General features: G+C 36.9%; 1 protein-coding gene across 8 annotated transcripts; it reads left to right on the top strand.

Annotated features, from left to right (window-relative positions):
- Positions 1–730: 730 nt before the first annotated feature.
- MTIF2 (mitochondrial translational initiation factor 2) lies at positions 731–27,351 on the top strand. 8 transcript variants are annotated; one of them, XM_057558154.1, is made up of 15 exons: positions 731–840; positions 1,233–1,405; positions 2,729–2,954; positions 3,324–3,435; positions 9,867–10,038; positions 10,503–10,663; positions 11,571–11,747; positions 13,710–13,849; positions 19,524–19,648; positions 20,954–21,158; positions 21,509–21,761; positions 22,418–22,558; positions 24,152–24,316; positions 26,413–26,553; positions 27,132–27,351. In XM_057558154.1, the coding sequence occupies exons 3-15, from the start codon at positions 2,736–2,738 to the stop codon at positions 27,302–27,304; spliced, it is 2,184 nt and encodes a 727-aa protein (XP_057414137.1). In that variant the 5' UTR covers positions 731–840; positions 1,233–1,405; positions 2,729–2,735; the 3' UTR covers positions 27,305–27,351. The 8 variants fall into 8 exon arrangements, with proteins under 8 accessions (XP_057414137.1, XP_007190063.1, XP_057414139.1 ...); XM_007190001.2 differs by having other exon boundaries at positions 1,233–1,322; XM_007190000.2 differs by having other exon boundaries at positions 747–840; positions 1,154–1,405.
- The last annotated feature ends 228 nt before the right edge of the window (positions 27,352–27,579 follow it).

The following is a 27,579-nucleotide window of genomic DNA, read 5'->3' on the forward strand; positions in this document are numbered from 1 at the left end:
AGGCAGAGAGAGCAAAGCATACTTTCTTGCAGAAATTGGCACTTAAGTGAGTGTGAAAGGTAAGTAAAATGATAGCAGTTGAAATGCACTTCAATAGTTTTCAAGTGTGTGTGTTCAGGTTCATTAAAAAGAGTTTAAGAAAAAAAAAGATTTTTCAGGACAGAGGTTTCTATTCAGTCATTCAACACTGATTACACATCTTTGCGGTGGCACTGGGGAGACAAACATAAAAAAGGGGAGGGGCATGAGTTAGGCGGCCAGACTATGGGGGGCGGGGGGAGGCAAAGGGAGTTTACATAACGTCCCCAAGTCTACACAACTGGGGATGAGCTGGGATTGGAACCCACTCTAGCTTTACTACTTCAAATGCCACCCACACGAGGTGACTTTTGAAAGAGAAAGCGCTCCTCGCCCAGTACTAACTGGGTCTATCGCCGCGTTCCCTTGCATTCTTCCCTTTTTGTTAGTATGTCTTTTAAGGACTTAGCATTTCTCCCACATTTCCCCGTTTCACTTTCCCTTGAGCTGTACACATCGAGGCCGCTCACAGCCCCAGAGTAGCAGTAATTTACTTCCTAGAAAGCGAAGGGTTCTGCAGAAACGATTATCGACGCGCTGCTGACACGCCACCCGGGCACACCCTCGGACTGTGCCAGCGCCAACAGCGTTGTTCCGAAATCGGACTTCTGAATTCCGGGTAGAACCGCTTCCGGCAGCATCGGAAGCCCGAGCGGGACCATTTTTGAGGCGGACTAGCTGACCGACAGTCCTCCCGGGTCCGGAAGGAGATCTTTACCCTGCCTCAGAATTCCGGAGCCCTGGACCCTACGTAGGAGCTAAGTGAGTGGGGTCTCTTAGCCGGGTCGTCCCGGGTGGCGTGTATTGTTAGGTCTAAAGTGTTAGCGGCACAGATGACAAACATTGCGCATTCGGGAGGCTTTCCATGATGCACTTAATCCATGCGTGATTCTTACTTTCGGCATAACGAAAGCGTTATCCAACCAAAAGCGGCCGGCTGCTTGCTCTCCCCGCGCGTCGCGGCAGGTGTCCTCCACGCCCCGACCTCCCCTGTGCCCAAGGATTTTTGGGCTCGGGTTCCAGGCGAAGCCACCCAAGATCCGACATTCTACAGTGACTTCTTTTTACCTTTCAGATAACTCCCAAGGCTTCTAGCTGTTTCATTCAGACGTTTTCACCAACGCAACTACATTATTTCCAACATCCTTTTCCAGGTTCCATGATAAGAATATACTAGCGGCGAAAGAACACCGAATTGGGAGTCAGAAAGCCTGGGTTCTAGTCCTGACTGCCATTAACCAGCGGTATGACATAGGAGAAGGCTTTTTGACCTCTCTGGACTCCATTTTCCTTTTCTTTAAAATGAGGGGCTTGGAATAAGTAGCAAGTAAGGTTCCTTCCAGTTTTGGTATTTGGTTTATTGACCCCCAATGTGTTTTTCGAATCCCTGCGTCAGTGAAATAGCTGTGCTTTGGTTAATCTCCGTGTAGGTCCGTGTAGGACCATTCCTCCCATTGTATTATCTGTGTCCTTGTTAAATCTGGTTTTAGACTCATTAAAAAAATTTTTTTTCCCTAAGGAATTCTGTGCTTCCTGAGCACTCTTTACTTCTTAGTTCAGGGAGATGTACCTAAATAAGATTTTTTAAATGTGCCATTCTTGAGGTGTTTAAGAATCACTATATTGGAACATTTTAAAGACAGTAAACCCCAAAGGAAGGGACTCTTGCTTATTAAACTTTGACTCAGCAACCTCAAATGCAGTGCCTGGAAGATGGTGCTCATGAAATGTCTGCTGAGGAGAAAACTAGTACTTCTTACGTTATTTTAGTTGCTCCTTCCCTTAAACACTGAAAAGCAAAGCTGTAGAAATGCAGTCTTGTGATCAGAAGAAATAGAAGACTCCAGGAGGAAGAGACTATACTACTGAGTTCTGAGCTATACTGTTGAGGTCTGTTGTGGTTTTCTCTCAGTAAACTCTTCTTTCGTCCCAAGAGTAATATTCAAAAGGCATTATTCAATAGGTATTTATTGGCATTATTCAGTAGATATTTATTGGGTGCCTTCTTCCCACTCTAAAGCATCTTTTTGGGGGGGTTGGGAAGAGGGGAAAATGTTAGGGTTGAAAGACAGTTCCAAGGAGAGGGAGCATATGCAAAGTTTCAAAGATTAGAAGACAGCTGTCGGAGATTACAGGTGAGACAGAATAATAAAAATTTGGGAGACAGGAGTGAGGGAACTATAAGAGTGTAAGAGATGGAGTGAGAGGTTAACAGAGGTCAGATAATGAGTCCTTATATAGCATGTTTTGAAGCTGTACATTAAACTAGGGATAATCTCCGCCCATCCTCCCAAAGAATGTTTGGCAAAGAGTTGATGAGTTCAAATTTGCATTTAAAAAAAAATGATTCTAGTTGTGATTTGGTTAGTTGATGTTTCAGGAGTGAAAAAAGAACCCTTACAAGTTTGTTATTGTACTTCAGTGTTATTATGGTAGGAACATTAACCATAGTTATAGTTAATATCTAGAGAGTACTTAGTACGGAATTCCATCTCTCTGACTGGACTGTGAGCTCTTTCAGGGCGAGAACCCAGTTTTACTCATTGTTGTAACTCTAGCACAGTGTTTTGTGTGTAGTAGATATCCAATTAATATTTGCTAACTTGATTTCAATATTAACCAAAATAGTATTTGAAAACTTTTTTCCTAGGAGAAAGATGAACCAGAAGATACTTAAGTTGGAGAACTTGCTACGATTTCACACTATTTGTAGGCAGCTGCACAGCCTGTATCAAAGAAGAATGTTGGCACGGTGGAGGCACGTGTTTTCATCTGCTTACCCGGTGTGGCCAGCTCAGCTGTATGCCCAGCCCTGGCAAACAGATGCGCTCATCAGAGCCGCTTTATCTCAACATAGGCTTCTGGTGACAAAGAAGGTAGTTCTAGATTTCTCTGAGTTTCTCTATTATTTGGTCTGAGATGAAAGTGCCTAGGGCCATGAGTAGAAATCCATCTTGAGTATTTTGTCATTTTTGAAATCTTTATGCCTTAATTCTACATTCCAGGCAATAAATCTTTGTGAGGAAGGGAGGTTCTAGTTAGTTGTTTAGTAATGTTGATTAATTTGCTTATTTATATCAGTGTATAACAGTGAATTAAGGAATCAGGATTTTAAATTTTAGTCTAAGGTTTAACAATTTATGGAAGTGTTGGTAGAAATAGGAGTCCTGACTGTGGTAGATATTCCAGAATAAATTTCAAAGTTTTTTCTTCCTTCTTCTTTATGTGTTCTGAATATTTAATAGGAAAAAAAATCACAGAAATCTCAGTTATCTTCAACAAAATCTAAAAAGGAGGTGGAGGTATGGATTGGAATGACTGTTGAGGAGCTGGCCAGAGCAATGGAAAAAGACATAGGTGAGCCAGATAATTTTATAAGGAAAAATATGGAAACGTGGAATACCTGGTATTTTATTTGCAGTGAGATTAAGGCATTCAAGGATGAAAATTAGACTAGTGGTTTAAAAAGATGTTAAATAATTCCAATATTTTTCACTTTAGATGACAAATCCTAATTAGTTTCTTGGCTCTTTGCCGAATCTAGTTCTCTAAGATTTTGCTTTTAATAAAAATGGAAAAGATTTTTTTAATTTGAACTAACCCTTCTTTCTCAGAAATCTTGTGGGCTATTAAGTCCAAAGAATGCTTTTGGACTGAGGGACCGTATTTATACTCATTTACTTTCCTTTTGTTTCTCCATAATTCTCTAATTGGGCTCATTTTGACAATATCTGTAGTGTAGTGCCAGCAGAAAAATATTTGTAGTAATAACTACAACATTTTTTTTTCCTTAATAAATTTATTTATTTATTTTTGGCTGCATCGGGTGTTTGTTGCTGCTTGCGGGCTTTCTCTAGTTGCGGCGAGCGGGGGCTGCTCTTCATTGCGGTGCGTGGACTTCTCATTGCGGTGCCTTCTTTTGTTGCGGAGCACGGGTGCTAGGCACACGGGCTTCAGTAGTTGTGGCACGTGGGCTCAGAAGTTGTGGCTCGCGGGCTCTAGAGCACAGGCTCAGTAGTTGTGGCGCATGGGCTTAGTTGCTCCGCGGCATGTGGGATCTTCCCGGACCAGGGATCGAACCCATGTCCCCTGCATTGGCAGGCGGATTCCTAACCACTGCGCCACCAGGGAAGCCCTGGCAGGCGGATTTTTATGCACTGCACCACCAGGGAAGTCCATAACTACAACTTTTAATAATACCATTTTTAATAGAAATGTAATAAAAATTGTAATTAGCCCTCTGTATCCATGGGTTCTGTATCCGTGGATTCTACCAACCGTGAATCAGAAATATTAAAAAAAAAAAATCCAGGAAGTTCTAGAAAGCAAAACTTGAATTTGTCATGCATCAGCGACTGTTTATATAACATTACATTGTATTAGTTATTGTAAGTAGTCTAAAGATGATTTAAAATATATGGGTGGATGTGTGTAGGTTATATGCAAATACTGTGCCATTTTATATAAGGGACTTACATATAAAGTCCATGTATTTTGGTATGCAGGGGATGTCCTGGAACCAACCCCTTGCAGATACTGAGGGACTACTGTATTTATTACCAATTTAGGATTGTTGGAACAAAATTTTCATTTCGTTTTCATTATAAACTGACATTAAAATTTAGTAAACAAGAGGGCTTCCCTGGTGGTGCAGTGGTTGAGAGTCTGCCTGCCAATGCAGGGGACACGGGTTCGAGCCCTGGTCTGGGAAGATCCCACATGCCGCGGAGCAACTGGGCCCATGAGCCACAATTACTGAGCCTGCGCGTCTGGAGCCTGTGCTCCGCAACAAGAGAGGCAGCGATGGTGAGAGGCCTGCGCACCGCGATGAAGAGTGGCCCCCACTTGCCACAACTAGAGAAAGCCCTCGCACAGAAACGAAGACCCAACACATCCATAAATAAAAAAAAAAAAAAAAAAAAAAATTTAGTAAACAAGAAATAGCTTATTATGGTAGCAAAATAAAGTAACAAGTGAAGCAGACTTTTGGCAAAAAGAATTACTGATAATAACTTATACTTACTGAGCTGTTATTATATACCAATACTTTATATGTATTAACTCATGTAATTCTCACAGTTCTCTAGAAGCACGTATGATTATTATCCCCATTTATAGATTGAGAAACCGAGGCATAGAGAGGATGAATAATTGCCCAGGATTTCACAGCTACTATGTGGTGGAGCCAGGATTTTGAACCCAGGGAGTATGGCTCCAGAGCAGATGCTCTTATTCACAGACCAAATTTTCTCTCAGGAATTGTTATTTTGTAAATGACAGCAGAGCTAGAGTTTTTTTTTTTTTTTTTTTTTAATTTTATTTATTTATTTATTTATTTATTTATTTATTTTTGGCTGTGCTGGGTCTTCGGTTCGTGCGAGGGCTTTCTCTAGTTGCGGCAAGTGGGGGCCACTCTTCATCGCGGTGCGGGGACCGCTCTTCATCGCGGTGCGCGGGCCTTTCACTATCGCGGCCCCTCCCGTTGCGGGGCACAGGCTCCAGACGCGCAGGCTCAGCAGCTGTGGCTCACGGGCCCAGCTGCTCCGTGGCATGTGGGATCTTCCCAGACCAGGGCTCGAACCCGTGTCTCCTGCATTAGCAGGCAGATTCTCAACCACTGCGCCACCAGGGAAGCCCCAGAGCTAGAGTTTTAATGTGTATCCTGCCTGAAAGTGTTACCACTATTTGTGATAGTACATCCTCACAAAGAATAGAAAATTAGCACTCTATCTTGTGTTTTTTTTAAACTTTGCATTGGATTATGTAATCATTTTATAACTAGAAAACTTTAAGAGAACAAATGGACGTGGCCATATCATTCAGAATTTTTCCAAGGAAAACTGTATTGATATGATTTTATAAATGATATTGATAACAGACTTGATTTTTAGAACTTTTTATTATTGGCATTTTTCATATATATATGAAAGCAGAAAGAATGGAATGATAAGCATAATGTTTGCATAAGCCAGTGATAACAATTATTAATATATCATTTAATCCATGAGTACTTATATATTGCTAAATTATAATTCTTTTTTTTTTTTAACATTAACACACACATGCATAACCATAATAATTCCTTTGTATCACCAAATAAATAGAATAATTAAAATACAGGTTTAATCCTATGGATCAGTGCTCTAAACCCAAAACTGATTTGCTATGATTTAAATAAAAGTTATCTATTTGAAACTTATTTAATATTATAATCATACCTCTTTTGAATTTAAGATAGTTTTCATATGGTGAATATTTTTAACTGCTATATTAGCAATGTACATACATCCTAACCCCCCTGCCCTGGGTCAGTTAAAATAACTTGATGTGGAAATTCCCTGGTGGTCCAGTGGTTAGTACTGCACTTTCACTGCCAGGGGTGTGGGTTCAATCCCTGGTGGGGGAACTAAGATCCTGCAAGCTGTGCGGTGCAGCCAAAAAAAAAAATTGATGTAATATTTCTGGTTTAAATGCTTTGGGTACTTTTCTACGTGTAAATGTTTAAGTTTTGGATAAAGATAAAATAATATGTTAATATTATATGCATTTAATGTAGAGGGAAAAAGATTATCCCTATGTATAAGCTACCTCTCAAAAGTTTAGGATAACATATTGGAAAACTATAGTTACTGGATTATTAAGGATTTTTAGCATTATTAGAATTGTACTCATTATAATTTTTACGTTTAGAAAGAGTTTTATTGTTCTCTGAGAGCATATCCGTATAGAAAATTTATGTTGTAGCATTCTTTTTTTAATTTAATTTTTACTTTATATTAGAGTATAATTGATTTACGATGTTTCAGATGTACAGCATTGTGATTCAGTTACACATATACATATACATACATCCATTCTTTTCCACATTCTTTTCCCATATAGGTTATTACAGAATATTGAGTAGAGTTTCCTGTGCTATACATTAGGTCCTTGTTGATTATCTATTTTATATATAGTAGTGTGTGTGTATGTTAATCCCATACTCCTAATTTATTTATTTATTTATTATTATTATTTTTATTTTATTTTTTTAAATTAATTTTTATTGGAGCATAGTTGCTTTACAATGTTGTGTTAGTTTCTGCTCTACAGCAAAATGAATCAGCTATACATATACATATATCCCCTCTTTTTTGGATTTCCTTCCCATTTAGGTCACCACAGTGCATTAAGTAGATTTCCCTGTGCTATAGAGTATGTTTTCATTAGTTGTCTATTTTATACATAGTATCAGTAGTGCCACACTCCTAATTTAAAATGTGTTTTTGGGGGGAAAGGTGTGGTAGGGAAATCCACAAGAAAGGGTTTCTTGGCATTATTATGTAGTAGGATCAGTGAGGTGCTGAGGCTGGCTTGTACCAGTTTGTGAGCCTATTGCTAAATTATAAGGAATTATGGGAGCTGGTGTAAACACAACCATTTAAAAAATTAAATCATAAATGGAGGTAAATAAATACTCATTAAGATTGTCACTTCTTAATTATTTTACTGCATTTTACTATTAATCTGTGCTCTTGAGGTTATTTACATTTATTGTACCTATATGGTGGAAATACTATTTAGTAGTGTGCTGCTTCACATCTCTTTTCATCTCTGTGTTCAGTGACTTCATGTTGGTGGCTTGAAGTCGAACGTGGTGGGGGACAGCAGCCCCCAACCTTTTTGGCACCAGGGACTGGTTTTGTGGACGACAATTTTTCCACTGACGGGGGGTGAGGTGGGGAGAGATGATGGTTTCAGGATGATTCAGGCGCATTTATTGTGCACTTTGTTTCTATTATTATTACACTGTAATATGTAATGAAATAATTATACAACTCACCATAATGCAGAATCAGTGGGAGCCCTGAGCTTGTTTTCACTTGCCACTCACTGATAGGGTTTTGATGTGAGTCTGCAAGCAATTGGTTTATTATGGTCTCTGTGCAGTCAGACCTCTCTGCTAATGATGATCTGTATTTGCAGCCCCTCCCCAGCGCTAGCATCACCGCCTCAGCTCCACCTTAGATCATCAGGCATCAGATTCTCATAAGGAGCGCGCAGCCTAGATCCCTTGCATGTGCAGTTTACAGTAGGGTTCACGCTCCTATGAGAATCTAATGCCACCGCTCGTCTGACAGGAGGTGGAGCTCAGGTGGTAATGCGAGCCATGGGGAGCGGCTGTAAATATAGATGAAGCTTTGCTTGCTCCGCAGCTGCTCACCTCCTGCTGTGCGGCCTGGTTCCTAACGGGGTTGGGCACCCCTGGTGGCGGGTATTTGTACCATGGAAATTGGGAAATGCTATAAATCAGGACTTTTTTTTAGCCTCAGAGTAAACATTTACGAGCACACTACTGAATAGGAAGTTCTTTTAGTGTAATGTTCTGCATGTTTGAAGATGCCTTTCTTTTATATCTGTCTCTCAAAATATATATTTTTAGGGTGACTGAAAGTCTGGAAGCATAAAACTACTTATTTCATTATCACCACTGCTACTTTATCACCCACAGGAAAATATTACAGAAATTAAAGCACATTAAATAAAATGAAAGCAACAAGTAATTCTTTTTCCTATGTTTTGCAACTTTTTGGACATCCTAAATAGATACATAAATAAATAGTGTGTGCATGTATTCTGTGATACTGTATGTGTGTGTGTGTGCGTATATTTATGTATATACATATGTAAATATAGTCAATCCTTATTATTTGGGGATTCTGAATTGGCAAATTCCTTAAAATGTATTTGTAGCCCCAAAATTGATACTTGAAGTGCTTTTGTAGTCATTCCTGGACATGCACAGAGCAGTGAAAAATTTGAGTTGCCTGACCTGATCACATGTTACTAGCTGAGGTTCAAACAAGGCACCAAACACTCTGCCTTCTCTCCTCTCATACTGTAAACAAGTGTCATTTTTGTGGTTTATTTAGTGCCATGTTTTTCTCATTTTTGTGCTTTTTTTTGGTGATTTCGCTGTTTAAAATGGCCACTCAGCATGGTGCTGAAGTGCTGTTTAGTGTTACTAACTACAAGAAGGCTGTAATGTGCCTTACAGAGAAAATACGTGTTAGATAAGCTTTATTAGTTATAGTATAGTGCTGTTGACCGTGACTATAACGTTAATAAATCAACAACATATACTGAATAAGGTGTCTTTAAACAGAAACACGTAAAACAAGATATAGCTGATGAAAATGTTGTGACCAGAGGCTGAAGGAACGTAACCCTGTATTTCCCCTCAGAGCAGTGATTCAGTATTTGCTAATTCACTGTTCCCAGTGAGTTTATAGAACATAATTACCTTGAATAATGAGAATCGACATGCAATTTAATGTTTTATTAATCGCTCAGGTAGTTCATAAGGTACATGGTAAATATTCAAATATTTATGAATATGCAGAAATATCAATTAATATAAATGTATCATTTTTTTTTTCCTTTTTTTTTGATATGGACCATTTTTAAAGTCTTTATTGGATTTGTTACAGTATTGCTTCTGTTTTATGTTTTGGTTTTTTGGCCTCGAGGCATGTGGGATTTTAGCTCCCCGACCAGGAATCGAACCTGCATTCCCTGCGCTGGTAGGCAAAGTATTAACCACTGGACCGCCAGGGAAGTCCCTGTATCATATTTTAAAGGTTATTTTCTTTTCAACTTTTTTGTGATTCGTTAACATTAGAGAAACAGATAGCTTATATAGTTATTCCTCTCATTGAGGGTATTGTTTATATAGATGTTTATCAATAGAGGTCATTTTCTGGAACATTTAATTCATGATTCTAAAAGGTTTTATCTTGTTTCACCAGATTGTGTATATGAATCTTTATTGAACACTGCTATTGACATAGATTCACTAGAAGCACACTCACATTTAGATGAAGTCTGGATCAAAGAAGTGATAAAGAAGTCAGGGATGAAGTTAAAATGGAGCAAATTAAAACAGGACAAAGTCAGAGAAAATAAAGATGCTGTAAAAAGGTAAAACTTAACTGTATAAATTGGGGGAAGGAGACCACATTGTTTTATTCACACTTTTTAATGGAAAGATTTGCCTTAAAATTTCTTTTGCAATTAAAATGATGTGTGAGTATAGGTTAAACTTTCCTTCAAAGTGCTTAAAGTATCAAAAAGTATATTCAGGTTATTATAAAACTCTAAGAGTTGTTTTTCTTAGTTTGCTGAGTGTGTATATTGATCCTGAATTTTAAAATTTTATTCAGTTCTGCTCATTGTTATGAAGATGCCTACAGTAGGTGGGCAGTCATTATTATTTTATCATAAGTCATTGTATGTATAGAAGAGGAAAATAGTTATGTCTAATCAAAGCTGAATGTTGGGTTTTGTTGTTAATGGTAGTTCACAGAGATAACTGCAGATCAGTTCACTGGCTGTAAAGTGTTTCTGATATTTAAGAAATGAAACTCCTTTGCTGTTAATTGTAGGCCCCAGGCAGATCCAGCTTTATTAATCCCAAGGTCCCCAGTTGTTACTGTAATGGGCCATGTTGATCATGGAAAAACGACGTTACTTGACAAACTGCGAAAAACTCAAGTGGCAGCAATGGAAGCTGGAGGCATCACTCAGCACATTGGTGCCTTTCTTGGTATGAACACAGATCACCTTACAATGTGCTTGGGAACCCCACATATTATTTTCTTAAAATAGTGTCATAGTATGAAATATATGAATTTAAAGTCAAAGGAAGGCTAAAGCCTAAAGCCATTGGTTTGATGAAATGTAGAGCTGGTGGTTAATAAAGGTTATTTTGTACAGTGTATAAGAAGAAAGTTATACCTTTTGTATTCTAGCTCATTCTTAGTTTGGTTTAATGAGCCTAAGACTCTTCAGTGCTAGTTTGTCATAATGTTACCACTCATAACTGAATAACAGCTGTCATTTGCTGAACACCTAGCATGTGCCCAGCACTGTTCTGAGCACCTTGTATGCTTTATCTTTTTTTATCTTTGCAACATCATGAGGTAGGTATTAATATTCCTACATACATATAAGGAGGCTGAGGCTTGTTTAGGTTAAGTTACTTGCTCAAAGTACACAGCTAGTAAAGTGGCAAAGCCAGCATTTAAACCCAAGGCTGTTGGACTCAAATCCTGAGCTTCTAACTGTGTACTAAATTGCCTCTGTTGCTCAAGACAGTTTGTGCAGCTGGTGTTTGCTAATGCAGGAGTGGCTGCCTAAACAACTATCAGTCTGGTTTTTTCTCCAGAATATATTCCAGTTGGTACATTTATGAAAGTAGTTATATTCTAGAAGTAGGACGAGTTTTAGTTTGAAATTATTACATGAAAAGAAAACCCTAAAGTTCTCACTGGTATGTTATCACTTTTCACTGTGGAATGATGATCCATATGCATTGTTCTGATTAAGATTAATGTAAAGAATAAAATTATTTTGAAGAATTATTGATCGTGTTGATAAGGTCATGTATATTCCTTTGTATTAAGGAAGTATATATTTGAGTGCTTAGTGTTCTTGGATTTCTGTTTCCACAGTTTCTCTGCCTTCTGGGGAAAAGATAACCTTTCTTGATACTCCAGGACATGCTGCTTTCTCAGCAATGAGAGCCAGAGGTGCTCACGTCACTGACATTATCATATTGGTTGTAGCTGCAGATGATGGAGTGATGAAACAAACTGTAGAATCCATTCAGCATGCCAAAGATGCTCAAGGTACTGTGTGGCTGACTTACATGTATCAGGAAGGAAGTTGCTTTCTTTTTTTTAAAGGATCTACTACAGAGTCACTGTTTTTACATGTCGCTCATTTAATCTTCCTGGCAATCCCAGGATTATTACACCTGTTCTACAGGTAAGGTGCAAAGAAAGTTGAATTGTTTTCCCAAAGACATTAACTACTAAGAAGAGTATAGCAGGATTCAACTTGGGACTTGTGATCACAAGTATATTCCTTCCTCTACTGTTTACTTACTTGGCATGGTGTGACAATTTAACAGTCTCAAATGACTTTTTAAAAAACATTTTAACGTTTAACAGCTATAAAAGTAAGCCTAGGATAATGAACCCCTATGTACCCATCACCTCAATTCATTAGGAGTTGCAAAGTGGTGATATTCTAATTGTTATTCCTTATTCATTTATTATCCGGAATTCTTCTCTAAAAGAGACTTTTCCCTCATCTGCTTTTAATAAGTTCTTATTTGGTCAAAGGTATAAAATCGAAACTTTTGGAAAATACTTGGCTATCTTCTCCCTTATTTCTCCATTTAAAGATTGTAATAATAGGGAATTCCCTGGCAGTCCAGTGGTTAGGACTGCACACTCGTGCTGAGGGCACGAGTTCAATCCCTGGTTGGGGAACTAAGATCCTGCAAGCCACGTGGCGTGGCCAAGAAAAAAAATAAAATTGTAATAATAAACACCACACACATACTTTGTACATTCATTCTTATTGTGATATGACCTTACACCCACTCAGAAAATACTGTTGTCTTGAGAAAATGTACCTGATGGAATACGTCATATTCCCCTAGGTTTGTTGGCAAGAAAAAAAAGAAACGGTTGACAATCATTGATCTAGTCCAGTTTTTTTTTCATCTCACAACATGAAGACTAAGACCCAGAGGGTGGCAGGAACTTCCCCAGTTACAGTTAATTTGCAGCATGCCTGCATTTGGAATCTGGTCTTCTAGCTTCAGTGTTCCTCTCTTTATTTTTTATTTCCTCAAAACTACCTTTGTGGAATGGGCTATGTTCTTAATGATCCTAGGGAATATAATAAAAATAAGAGTGGTAAATCTGTCAGGGACCCCATAACAAAGCAGTTGGTTGAGATATGATAAATTCCTTACATCATGCTTTCTGTACCTGTTCTCTTGGTGCCTGTTAAGTTCCAGTTGATCAATATAGAATGTACTTTTTCATAATAATAGGCTATGGATTGCATAACTCTTTCGTGTCTGTTTTCAATTTCTATTCCTTTGATACCTGAGAAAATTGCAGAGTTGGTGAAACTCAATCAGAGAATTATCTCCTAGAATTTTGTGTGAGTTCTCTAATGAAAGGGTATGTTCAGTAATGATAAGTAGATTATAAGATTATTTGGTTCATTCATTAAGTAAACATTTATTGAGAATCTACTTTGTGTCAGTCACTCAGCTAAGTGTGTATGAAGAAAGAGTTGCTGTAAATCCTAAAAGAAAGTTTACAATAATGATACTTAGTTTCACCCAAGGGTGAGATGTTGGGTTTTAACAGGGAATTAAACTCCTGGAAAGAAGAGGCAAATGATCTAGTATTAGAATTAGAATCTTCTCTTGATTTTTCTTTTCTGGAGATTATCTCTAGTGTAGTTGCTGATCTTGCTTTCAGATTTAAGGGTAGTCCTTTCTCTACCCTAAACACTGTTGTGTGTTTTGTTTTTGTTTTTTAATCATCATAATTGCGTATTCTTAATTCAGAATCTTAAAATTGCAGTTTTGACATCTCTCATCTGGAATCCTTCATGTGTATAAAGCAGAGTAGGTGGGTGTAAAGTGGGTCTTTTTAGGTCTTTTGTTAGATAAATACATCCACTGGGTCAAGAGAAAGCCAGAAAACGTTGGCGTCTTTCATCGTGAATACCTGGAGTTGAAGTGTCATCGTTTGCACTCTTCTTAACTCTGTCTCTTTCAGTTCCTGTTGTCCTTGCCATAAACAAATGTGACAAAGCTGAGGCTGATCCTGAGAGAGTGAAAAAAGAACTGCTAGCTTATGATGTGGTATGTGAGGATTATGGAGGCGACATTCAAGCAGTGCATGTTTCTGCACTCACGGTAAGTGTGGGCACCTCAGAGACAGTGTGTTCAGATGGGAGTGCTACAGATCATGCACACAGTGCCTTATACCTAGAGAACATTTTGACATCCATAATTTCTGTTATTGTTTAAAAATTCTCTGAGAACTAGGCAAAGCTGGTATCATTATCCTAATTTGGCAGATTAGAAATTAGGCTCAGAAAGATTAGTCATCAATCCAGAGGGGTCGGGTTTACCTATGCTTTTCTTACTACGAGGTACTTAGAATGAGGAGAGTAAGTGGTGAATGATGTGGGGATAGGATAATAGTAGGATAAAGACTGTTTTAAGCAGAAACGAAATTCAGTTGGCAATGAAAAGTGCTTGTTTTTAAAGTAAACTATAGAATAGGTCTTAGGGCATTTAAGAGAAATTTAAACAAATGAAACTTTTTACTAATACAGTGTTGAAATATTTGGGTTCAGTTTGTTATTGATTGACTCAGTGTTTCTATGAACTAAATTGCTATAAGTTTTATAATGTTATTTATGATGAATTCCATTTTCTTTTAAATTACCAATTATTCTCTTCTGGATAAAATACACCAAGGAAGCTCAGTACCTGCTTTGTGATAGCATTTTCCAATTCTCTTGTCCTATACAGGTTGCTGCTAAGTAAAAATTTCCTTTTTTGTCCATTCTTACCATATTCCGTAGTTTACTCGTAATACGGACTTTTTTTCTTCTGATCATTCGGTGAAGAAATTGTACTTTATTTGGCCACCTTCCTCCAGTTAAGTCTCATTTTATCTTTACTTTTCCTAAATTTGTTACCTCCAAGATGATTAGAAGTTATGCCTCTGTTAATAGTAAAACTATGCCTCTTTTTCTCTGAAACTCATGAAATGCCACCTTACTTTGTCATCTTTCTACTATACCTTGATTGTTACTACGATGTGAAAACCAGATGGCAAGATTAGAACATTTGAAGACATGACCACCTTTTCTGCCCAGATATTAGATGAGTAGGTAGATAGATGTAAAGCTGCTTAGGCAAATTTGGAGGCATGGCAGAGATGAATCCTGGGAATGGAGGTAAGAGAGTGGCAGGGAAGTAAGATGAGGCCTTCTTTTCCAAGGAAGAATAGAGGACTCTTCATGCAAAGAAACAACCCCAGCTCTGCTTTTCAGAGCAGCATTTTGTAAATTGGAATAAATACTAGGAATAAGTAGACGGGTAAGCAAAGTGTTTAGTTAGTTTTGTTACAGTTGTCTCTGTTGCTTTATATTGTAACAATTGTGAGCACGCTCTTAGCTGACATGGAGAATGGAAAAATCCCTTGTCCATCAGTTCCAATTCCATCACCCGTTAATCAGCTGCATGATCTTGGAGCCTTAGAAAGCATAGTAGACATAGATCATTAAAGGTGAAAGAATCATCTAATCTAGCTCCTTCATTTTACAGTTGAGGAAAGGTGATCCAGGCGGTGAAGTGGTTTTCCAAGGTTGTACAGCTGGGTAGTTGCAGAGTATAGGTTATAGCTTGGGTCTAGTCAGTGCTTCTTCTCCTTATTTATTTAATAAGAGTAAATAGTGTTTGATTTACTTATTTTACAGGATTCTTGAGTGGATCAGATGAAATCAGTGAAAGCTTGTTTAATTGGATAGAACTTCAATTGTAATGTAGCATTGTAAAGAAAGTGAGAGGAAGAAAACACAATTGTAGAGACAGATGGAGGACAGAGGGTGAAAGAAGCATGTGTTTATAAAAGGGTATTAACAAACTCTAGTAGCTATTCTTAAAAAAAATATATATATATATAATAGATATATAATATGTATATTATAGATATATAATATATATATAATATATCTATTATATATATATAATATCTATCTGTATATGTATAGCCACTGTTTGTTGCAAGATCTGTCCCTGGGTCAGATTTTCTTACTTATCTCTTCCTCCCTCCCTCCCTCCCTTCCTTCCTTCCTTCCTTCTTCCCTCCCTCCCTTCCTCCCTTCCTCCCTCCCTTCCTCCCTTCCCCCCCGCCCCTTCCTTCTTTCCTTCCTTCAAATAGGGTAATTCAAGTTTTGGGGTTTTTTTAACATCTTTATTAGAGTATAATTGCTTTACAATGGTGTGTTAGTTTCTGCTTTATAACAAAGTGAATCAGCTATACATATATCCCCATATCTCCTCCCTCTTGCATCTCCCTCCCATCCTCCCTATCCCACCCCTCTAGGTGGTCACAAAGCACTGAGCTGATCTCCCTGTGCTATGTGGCTGCTTCCCACTAGCTATCAGTTTTACATTTGGTAGTATATATAAGTCCATGCCACTCTCACTTTGTCCCAGCTTACCCTTCCCCTCCCCGTGTCCTCAAGTCCATTCTCTATGTCTGAATCTTTATTCCTGTCCTGCCCCTAGGTTCTTCATAACCACTTTTTCTTTTTTTTTTTAGATTCCATATATATGTGTTAGCATACGGTATTTGTTTTTCTCTCTGACTTACTTCACTCTGTATGACAGACTTTAGGTCCATCCACCTCACTACAAATAACTCAGTTTCGCTTCTTTTTATGGCTGAGTAATATTCCATTGTATATATGTGCCACATCTTCTTTATCCATTCATCTGTCGATGGACACTTAGGTTGCTTCCATGTCCTGGCTATTGTAAATAGAGCTGCAGTGAACATTGTGGGACATGACTCTTTGAATTATGGTTTTCTCAGGGTATATGCCCAGTAGTGGGATTGCTGGGTCATATGGTAGTTCTACTTTTAGTTTTTTAAGGAACCTCCATACTGTTCTCCATAGTGGCTGTATCAGTTTACATTCCCACCAACAGTGCAAGAGGGTTCCCTTTTCTCCACACCCTCTCCAGCATTTATTGTTTGTAGATTTTTTGATGTTGGCCATTCTGACTGGTGTGAGGTGATACCTCATTGTAGTTTTGATTTGTGTTTCTCTAATGATTAGTGATGTTGAGCATCCTTTCATGTGTTTGTTGGCAATCTGTATATCTTCTTGGAGAAATGTCTATTTAGGTTTTCTGCCCATTTTTGGATTGGGTTGTTTGTTTTTTTGATATTGAGCTGCATGAACTGCTTGTAAATTTTGGAGATCAATCCTTTGTCAGTTGCTTCTTTTTCAAATATTTTCTCCCATTCTGAGGGTTGTCTTTTCATCTTGTTTATGGTTTCCTTAGCTGTGCAAAAGCTTTTAAGTTTCATTAGGTCCCATTTGTTTATTTTTGTTTTTATTTCCATTTCTCTAGGAGGTGAGTCAAAAAGGATCTTGCTGTGATTTATGTCATAGAGTGTTCTGCCTATGTTTTCCTCTAAGGGTTTTATAGTGTCTGGCCTTACATTTAGGTTTTTAATCCATTTTGAGTTTATTTTTGTGTATGGTGTTAGGGAGTGTTCTAATTTCATTCTTTTACATGCAGCTGTCCAGTTTTCCCAGTACCACTTATTGAAGAGGCTGTCTTTTCTCCATTGTATATTCTTGCCTCCTTTATCAAAAATAAGGTGACCATATGTGCGTGGGTTTATCTCTGGGCTTTCTATCTTGTTCCATTGATCTGTATTTCTGTTTTTGTGCCAATACCATACTGTCTTGATTACTGTAGCTTTGTAGTATAGTCTGAAGTCTGGGAACCTGATTCCTCCAGCTCTGTTTTTCTTTCTCAAGATTGCTTTGGCTATTCGGGCTCTTTTGTGTTTCCATACAAATTGTGAAATTTTTTGTTTGAGTTCTGTGAAAAATGCCATTGGTAGTTTGATAGGGATTGCACTGAATCTGTAGATTGCTTTGGGTAGTATAGTCATTTTCACAATGTTGATTCTTCCAATCCAAGAACATGGTATATCTGTCCATCTGTTTGTATCATCTTTAATTTCTTTCATCAGTGTCTTATAGTTTTCTGCATACAGGTTTTTTATCTCCTTAGGTAGGCTAATTTCTAGGTATTTTATTCTTTTTGTTGCAGTGATAAATGAGAGTGTTTCCTTACTTTTTCTTTCAGATTTTTCATCATTAGTGTATAGGAATGCAAGAAATTTCTGTGCATTCGTTTTGTATCCTGCTACTTTACCAAATTCATTGATTACCTCTAGTAGTTTTCTGGTAGAGTCTTTAGGATTCTCTATGTATAGTATCATGTCATCTGCAAACAGTGACAGCTTTAGTTTTTCTTTTCCGATTTGGATTCCTTTTATTTCTTTTTCTTCTCTGATTGCTGTGGCTAAAACTTCCAAAACTATGTTGAATAATAGCAGTGAGACTGGGCAACCTTGTCTTGTTCCTGATCTTAGTGGAAATGCTTTCAGTTTTTCACCATTGAGAAAGGTGTTGGCTGTGGGTTTGTCACATATGGCCTTTATTATGTTGAGGTAAGTTTCCTCTGTGCCTACTCTCTGGAGGGTTTTTATCATAAATGGGTGTTGAATTTTGTCAAAAGCTTTTTCTGCATCTATTGAGTTGATCATATGGTTTTTCTCCTTCAATTTGTTAATATGGTGTGTCACATTGATTGATTTGCGTATATTGAAGAATCCTTGCATTCCTGGGATAAACCCCACTTGATCATGGTGTATGATCCTTTTAATGTGCTGTTGGATTCTGTTTGCTAGTATTTTGTTGAGGATTTTTGCATCTATGTTCATCAGTGATATTGGCCTGTAGTTTTCTTTCTTTGTGACATCTTTGTCTGGATTTGGTATCAGGGTGATGGTGGCCTCGTAGAATGAGTTTGGGAGTGTTCCTCCCTCTGCTATATTTTGGAAGAGTTTGAGAAGGATAGGAGTTAGCTCATCTCTAAATGTTTGATAGAATTCGCCTGTGAAGCCATCTGATCCTGAGCTTTTGTTTGTTGGAAGATTTTTAATCACAGTCTCAATTTCAGTGCTTGTGATTGGTCTGTTTATATTTTCTATTTCTTCCTGGTTCAGTCTTGGAAAGTTGTGCTTTTTTAAGAATTTGTCCATTTCTTCCAGGTTGTCCATTTTATTGGCATATAGTTGCTTATAGTAATCTCTCATGATCCTTTGTATTTCTGCAGTGTCAGTTGTTACTTCTCGTTTTTCATTTCTAATTCTGTTAATTTGAGTCTTCTCCCTTTTTTTCTTGATGAGTCTGGCTAATGGTTTATCAATTTTGTTTATCTTCTCAAAGAACCAGCTTTTAGTTTTATTGATCTTGCTATTGTTTCCTTCATTTCTTTTTCATTTATTTCTGATCTTTATGATTTCTTTCCTTCTGCTAACTTTGGGGTTTTTTTGTTCTTCTTCCTCTAGTTGCTTTAGGTGTAAGGTTAGGTTGTTTATTTGAGATGTTTCTTGTGTCTTGAGGTAGGATTGTATTGCTATAAACTTCCCTCTTAGTACTGCTTTTGCTGCATCCCACAGGTTTTGGGTCATCGTGTTTTCATTGTCATTTGTTTCTAGGTATTTTTTTGATTTCCTCTTTGATTTCTTCAGTTGTCTCTTGGTTATTAAGTAGTGTATTGTTTAGCCTCCATGTGTCTGTATGTTTTACAGATTTTTTTCCTGTAATTGATATCTAGTCTCGTAGTATTGTGTAATTCATGTTTTTAATCCTTAAAGAGAAAAGTGTAACTGTCGAGGATTATTTGGCTTTCTGATCCTGGTATTTACATTTACAGATATTATGTATTAATGTATATTAAGTTTTTTTTGTTATTAAAGGGCGATAACCTGATGGCTTTGGTAGAGGCAACAATTGCTCTTGCAGAAATGTTAGAATTGAAAGCAGACCCTACTGGTCCAGTTGAAGGAACAGTAATAGAATCTTTCACAGACAAAGGAAGAGGGTAGGTCTGTTAAAATGCTTGTTTTCTAATAATTTTATTCCATTGTTTTTGTGACTTGATTATATAACAGTATCTTATGTTTATTGCAGATTATTGTTAGTCCCTGAACAATATTTTCAAAGCATTGTTTTAAAAAATATGGATTTCCCTGGCAGTGCAGTGGTTAAGACTCCGCGCTTCCACTGCAGGGGGCACGGGTTCGATCCCTGGTTGGGGAAGTTCTGCTTGCCGCTGTGGTGCAGCCAAAAAAAAGAAAAATTAAAAAAAATAAAAATAAAAAGTATTTTATTGCACTGGCACACAAAACACAAACATGCATTTATCAGTAGATAATAGCAAATATGTGTGTACATTTACTAGTCATATTTAGGTGACTTAGTAGTTCAATTTGCTTGATTTTTTTTTTTTTCCCCACTGACTTAACTGAATTGCTAAAGTCTTATAGACTAACATAACTTGGAATAAAATAGCAATTGTTGCATTTTAGGGTTTCTAAATTCTTTATGTCCTTACCCATTAATACATAGTAAGATTGTTGGAATAGTGTTCTCTTCTTTAATTTCCCTCCCTATTAGCAAAAGAGGTCTTTTCACTGTTTAACAAATTAGTTATAGAAAGGAGATTAGGATTCTGTCAGAACACTTAGCTGCACCCTTCACTACCATAACCTTACAAGAAATGTTTTTTGTTTTCTTTTTTTTTTTTAATTGTGGTAAAAAGTGCATAATATTAAATTTACCATCTTAACCATTTTGAAACGTACAGTTCGGTAGTATTAAGTATATTCATATTGTTGTGCAACGGATCTCTAGAACTCTTTCATCTTGCAAAACAAACTCTATACCCATGAAGCACTAATTTCCCCGCCTTCCTCCCCCCAGCCTTTGGCAACTATCTTTCAGTAGTTGTTTCCATGATTTTGACTACTTTAGATACTTCATATGAGAGGAATCATATAATATTGTCCTTTTTGACTGGCTTATTTCATTTAGCATATGTTCATCCAGGAGGTTCATCCGTATTCTAGCATGTGACAGGATTTTCCTTTTTTAAGGTTTTATAATACTGCATTATATATATATACTGCATGTTCTTTATCCATTCTTCCATTGATGGACATTTAGGTTGTAATTATGAAGAAATGTCTTTATAGTATGAAAAACTGTTTGAGAAGTTGAGAAGTGGTGGAATTAACCCTGTGTTCAAATTATATATTTTTTAATCTCATAAAGATATCTTTACTGAGAAAGTGCCATTACATCCTGATTATGGCATTAAGAGTATATACTTTTATTTTCATATTAGTCCTGTTACTACAGCTATAATTCAAAGAGGAACTTTGAGAAAAGGCTCCATTCTGGTTGCTGGAAAGAGTTGGGCAAAAGTACGCTTAATGTTTGATGAAAATGACAAAGCAATCAATGAGGCCTGTCCCAGCATGCCAGTGGGAATTATAGGCTGGAGAGACCTCCCTTCTGCAGGAGATCAAATTCTTGAAGTAGAATCTGAGGTATATCAAGCTTAATTCCTATACAGTAGATATGATATAATGATTTAAAATATCAATCTATAATGTTATACCAAATAAGTAGTAAATAATTCAGTACTATAACGGGCTGTGAGGGGGCCAGTGATGTCATTTTAGAGTTTGGCTATAGAATTTTTTAAAATTTGAGATAAGATTTTTAAATAATTTCAAATTTACACAAAGCCTCCATATTAAAGTTTTGTAAGTTTCTTAAAACTTTAAAATTAGTGGTTTCATATATGAACTAGGCTAATTTCATAGTAGAGGAAAAAACCAGCAGTTACTGGTTTCTTTTCAGTTAAATAATTCCCTTTTTTTTTCTCCCTATAAAGCCAAGGGCACGTGAAGTTGTTCACTGGAGGAAGTATGAGCAAGAACAGGAGAAAAATAAAGAGGATCTGGAATTAATAGAAGAAAAGCGAAAGGAACACCAAGAAGCACATCGGAAAGCCCGCGAGAAGTATGGCACTTTGCCCTGGAAGGAGAGGTCATTTATAAAGTACAAAATAAAAAAACAGCAGCAACCCTTAAAGCCAAAAGAAAAAGCAGGAGGAGATTCAAATGTACTTCCTATAATTATTAAAGGTGACTTTTAAAAGATTTTACTTTACAGCTCATTTTAGGAATATATGTATTTCGTCATTCTCACAATTAATTTGGGCCATTAAATTTAAGCCAAAATGATTTCAGTATTTTGGGGGGGAATTTTTTAAAATTGAGATATACTTGACATGTAACGTTGTATTAGTTTCATAATGATTCAGTATTTGCATATATGGTGAAATGATCACCATAATAAGTCTAGTTAACATCTGTCACCATCCTTAGTTATAAAATTTTTTTTTCTTGTGATGAGCACTTTTAATATCTACTCTCTTAGCAACTTTCAAATATGCAATGCAGTGTTATTAACTATAGTCACCATGCTGCATATTATATTCCCATGACATATTTATTTTATAACTGGAAGTTTGTACCTTTTGACCCTCTTCACCCTGTTTGCCCACCCCCTCACTGGGAGATTTCCTTAGTAAACATTTATCTAGTGGATTTTGTTGTAAATGTACATTTGGTTCTTTATACTTTATTCAGTTAAGTAGATATTTATAATGCTAAACCTAAGGAAAAGTGGATTTTGTGGTAAATGCTATTCCTATTATTGCTTTAAATAGATTGTCATTTTTGTGTCTGTTAATTTCTAACTCCTAACACCAATAATTTTAAATTTTTGCTGCATTTAGGTGATGTTGACGGTTCCGTTGAGGCCATTTTGAACATTATGGATACCTATGATGCTTCACATGAGTGTGAACTAGAGTTAGTACATTTTGGTGTGGGTGATATTAGTGAAAACGATGTTAACCTTGCTGAAACATTTCATGGTGAGGATTCCATTTCCTGTTTGTTTAACTGTGTTCCCTAGAGCATACTGTGAACCATTAGCTTCTGTCTTTTGTTGCTGGGCTAGTCACACCTGACATTTTACCCCCATCGGTATCCCCCTTCCTGTTGCAGCTCAGTCTCAGCTAGGGATTGAGGGCAAACGGGATGTGCAGTATTGCAGCCACAGCTCCATTGTGGGTGTCATTGTTGTACTGAAACTTTGGGGAACTATTTTAAGCCCCAGTAGTATTTCTTGAATGTACCATTACTGCCTCCTCAACCCTTCCAGTTCCCCACCAAACCCAGGCTTGGTTCTCTCTCTCTCTTTCATTTAGACTTTTAATCTGCAATCAGCCTACTCAGTACTTTCCTTCATCTTTTACTTTTGGTTGCCTATTTTTGTTTACTTATAATTTTACAAATTATATTTTTCTTAAATCAAAAGCTCTTTTTAGCTTTATATGCCTTGAAGACAAGGGGACTGTTTATGAGTCAAACTTACGATACACAGAAAGGGGACTCATGACTGTCGCTTTAACTAGGTTTAACATCTAGGCAAAGCACCAGTGTTATTGATTAATGAATCATTTAGGAAGGGGGTACTTCATGACCTAACTTGATTAGAATTAGATGTTACCTCTACTACTGAAAAGGTGTTTTCAATAATGTTGATTATTTCAGAGTATTTTACGGGCACTGACTTTTCTATTAATGTAGATAGTATGATGCATTGAATGATTTCTTAATGATAATAAGACTTTCAAGGTGGTTCTGTTTTTCTCCTGATTAAGCCATTTGCATAAATTTTTTTTCACACCCCCAAGGTATTTGCAGTTAAATACATCATTTATTCTTTGGTAAAATGGTCAGCTCCATGGAACTTCTTTCATTTCTTAAACAACTCTTGAACTTTACCAATTAAGTAACTACAGTTGACACTTGAACAACACGGGTTTGAACTGCGGGTCCACTTATACGTGGATTTTTTCAATAGTAAATATTACAGTACTACAAGATCCGAGGTTGGTTAACTCCTCGGATGTGGAGGAACCGCATTTATATGGAGGGCCAACCATAAATTATGCTCGGATTTTCAACTACACGGAGGATTGGTGCCCCTAACACCTGTGTTGCTCAAGGGTCATCTATTTTTTGAACATCTTTTGGCCAGCTGAATACCTAAGAGAAAACAACAAAAGTTGCAGACTATAAGATTATAATTAATAACGGAATTGTTATTAAAATAATGTAATATTTCAGTTCTAATCATTTTTTTCTTATTTCTCTGGTATGAAAGCTTCGTTTAGCATATTGCCTTGCACATTGTGGTCATTTAAAATAATGTTTCTTAAATGATTGGATTTAAAAATCATAAAGAAATCTTCCTTGTTTAATAAGCCACAATAGAATTTATAAAATCCTTTCATTAATTTAAAAATTAACTAGTTTTTGTGAGAAAAAGTTATAGAATTTACCTCTCCTACTCGCTTTTAATTTACATAGAAGCAAAAAATTTAGATTTGAGTTTTTGCTTGAAAGACAAACTGTTTAATGCAATATTTGTACTACTTTATTGTATTTATGCTTGCCAGGTGTTATATACGGCTTCAATGTGAATGCAGGCAATGTTATCCAGCAGTCGGCTGCAAAAAAAGGAGTAAAAATTAAACTTCACAAAATCATTTACCGTCTTATTGAAGATTTGCAGGAGGAACTGAGCAGTAGATTGCCCTGCATTGTGGAAGAGCACACAATAGGTGAGTGTTCACTGAATGTTTAAACATTCATATCTAACCTGCTGTAAATAACACTTGAAAGCAAAGTTTAAGGGAAATGTATTTTGCTGTTTAAATATGTTCACTGTTCCAACACATATCCTGTGTTCTAGAAAAAATGACTACTATAGATAAAGTTTCAGTGTAACTTCGTATGAATTATAAACACCTGCCCTCTGCAAGGTGTTGTGCTTTTGGCTGTGAGGATACAAAGGCAAATAAGGCAGTAAGAACTTGCCCTCTAGTTAGACATAAACCACTAACTGTAACACAGAGTAGACTGGGATGGGAGGCATAAACATTATTAACAGTGTTGTGGAAGGAGCCATTGATTTTGTCCAGCAGCTGGCAGAGAAATCCACCATGAGAAGAAAATTTACTTTACATTTAAATATTAAACATTTAAAAATATTTTTTTCTAACATATCCCTTGGCCAGTTTAACGGCTAAATTTATTTCAGATGGACTGAATCAGTTTATCTGTTCTTTTTCCTCCCCACATCCAGATATTTTTGGTTAACTTTTAATTTTGATGATAGTTTTATATTTCCAGAAAAATTACTGGAAAAGTATAAGCAACTCCATCCCAGTTCACCAGTTGTTTACATTTTGCCCCATTTGCTTTAGTCCTCCCCCTTCACACACACACACACACACACACATTTTTTTTTCTGGGCCATTTGATAGTGAATTTGAGATATTGTGTTCATTTGCCCCTAAATATTTGCATTTCCTAAACACAAGGATGTTCTCATATGAAACTGCAGAACAAGTTATCAAACTCAGGAAATTGAACATTAACACTCTTACCTAAGTCACAGTCCATGTTCCAGTTTTGTTCATTGTCCCTATATAATGTACTTTATATATTTTTCCCTTAGTCCAGGATCACAGATAAGGTTCTTCAGTCTTTTTTGACCTTGACATTTTTTTTTTAAAAGAGTTAATCACTCCTAGTTTTTTTGTTTTTTAAAATAATTAATTAATTAATATATTTTTAAATTATTTTTGGCTGTGTTGGGTCTTCGTTTCTGTGCGAGGACTTTCTCTAGTTGTGGCAAGCGGGGGCCACTCTTCATCGTGGTACGCGGGCCTCTCACTATTGTGGCCTCTCGTTGCGGAGCACAGGCTCCAGACGCGCAAGGCTCAGTAGTTGTGGCTCACGGGCCTAGTTGCTCCGCGGCATGTGCGATCTTCCCAGACCAGGGCTCAAACCTGTGTCCCCTGCATTGGCAGGCAGACTCTCAACCACTGCGCCACCAGGGAAGCCCCAACCTTGACATTTTTGAAGTGTATATAGGCCAGTGTTTTTGCTGAATGTACTTTAATTTGGATTTGTCCGTTTCCTCATGATGAGACTCCGTATTTGCATTTTTGGTCCACAGTACTGATTTATTTTAGGCTTTTCTGATCTACTTACTAAACATGATCACACAGAGATTTGTATGTTCTTGTGCTAAGAGCAATTTGGAAAACTGAGTCATATGAGGGTTTCCAGGAGTAAGTGAGCACCAAATAACACTAACCCTAGAAAACTGGTACATTATAGTGTGTAATACCGTGTCATTATCAGAATTTGTTTTAAATTTCAGTCAGTAAAAAAAAAAAAATTAAGCTGACTCACAGAATTAGTACTCTTAAGTGTATATAAATTACCCGTGGTGAGATTAAAAATAAATCAGGCAACAACGGATGGTCCATTCAAGAAAATATATTGAGGGACAACTGAAAATTAGGTTTTCATGGAGCAGACAGGAATTATGCTAATCTTATCAACTGATAGCATCTTCTATTGCATTTTATTCATCCAAAAAAGTGAACATTTCATTTTTTTTTCCATTCTTTTGGTAAGCACATGTAGTTTTGTTGATTTTCTTTTCCAAGAATACCCAAGGATTTTCATGTTTTTAATATTGGCCAGGAAAATAAAGTTGGTTGAGTCAGAGAAAATTAGGACTTCCCTGCACGAGTTTGTAATTTTTCTCGCACCGTTAACTGTTACTCTGCCGAATGTCAGAAATTATGTATTTCTCAGAATTTTTGTTTTCTGTATACTTAATGTTCTCTTCTTCCTAAAGGTGAGGCTTCTATACTAGCTACCTTCTCTATAACAGAAGGGAAGAAAAAAGTTCCTGTGGCCGGCTGCAGAGTCCAAAAGGGACAGTTAGAAAAGCAAAAAAAATTTAAATTAATACGTAATGGACATGTTATTTGGAAGGGTAAGCAACATAAAACTGTTTCTATATCATATCCAGTCACCAAAACCTGATGATCCTGGGTAACTGAAATCTTTCACTCCCATAATCCTAGTTCAGGCCACTTCTTCCTAACTCGTATCTGGCCTCCAGTCCTAATGACTCCCCCAGGATTGTTAGTCCCCAAATCTGACTTTCTAAGGTTCTAAAAATTGGCCCCAAACTACCTTTCCAGCCGTGTCTCTCCTACACTTGGATCCACATCATTATATTTTCATTCTTTCTTAACAACCTTGTGCCTGCATCGTCTTCATCCTGGTGTAACTCATTCTTCAAGTCCCGAGTATAACCCCCATTCCCTGTAAAGTGTTAACTTCTGAAAAGGGAGACAGTACTTTTCACTACAAATCACATCTTGTTTATAGCAAACTTCATTTTTCTTTGGTTTCCCTGGTATTTCATCCCATCTTTTAACATGACAGGACTGTAAAATCTATTAAGAATTTCAATGTAATTTTCCTTTTAACACCAGACTACAGCTGCACTTGTTGGGTACTTATTTGAGTTATATGAACCCTAAGTTTTTTTCTTTTTTTTTTAAGGCTCATTAATCTCACTGAAACACCATAAAGATGATATTTCAGTCATCAAAACTGGAATGGATTGTGGTCTTAGTTTGGATGAAGAAAAGATAGAATTTAAAGTGGGAGATGATATTGTCTGTTATGAAGAAAAAGAAGTTCTAGCCAAGACTTCTTGGGATCCAGGATTTTAAAATTATGTTAAAGATGTAAATTATTAAATGTTTTGCTTTATTACAGAGCAACTAGTTTTGTCTTACTAAAGGTAATAATTCACCACTCACTACTGGTCAGAAAGTTCTACCAAGCATTAACAGGTGTAACTGTCAAAACGCTACAGAATTAGGAAACCTTATTTAAGGACGCGTCCAACTAGAAATCCTGGAGTAGGGAAAGAATATGGCTAAAGGGAATTGTTAATTATTGGTATATCAGTGAATCTAATAATCAGTTTAATAAACTTCAAGTG

This window comes from Balaenoptera acutorostrata, chromosome 12, assembly GCF_949987535.1.
Source record: "Balaenoptera acutorostrata chromosome 12, mBalAcu1.1, whole genome shotgun sequence".
NCBI classification, from domain to species: Eukaryota; Metazoa; Chordata; class Mammalia; order Artiodactyla; family Balaenopteridae; genus Balaenoptera; species Balaenoptera acutorostrata.

Bases quoted from the DNA above. Each gene is read 5' to 3' on its own strand.
- MTIF2 (XM_057558154.1), top strand. From the start codon at position 2,736: ATGAACCAGAAGATACTTAAGTTGGAGAACTTGCTACGATTTCACACT. The intron at 21,762-22,417 runs GTGACTTTTAAA...TGCTGCATTTAG, and splicing joins ACTTCCTATAATTATTAAAG to GTGATGTTGACGGTTCCGTT. The intron at 22,559-24,151 runs GTGAGGATTCCA...TATGCTTGCCAG, and splicing joins CCTTGCTGAAACATTTCATG to GTGTTATATACGGCTTCAAT.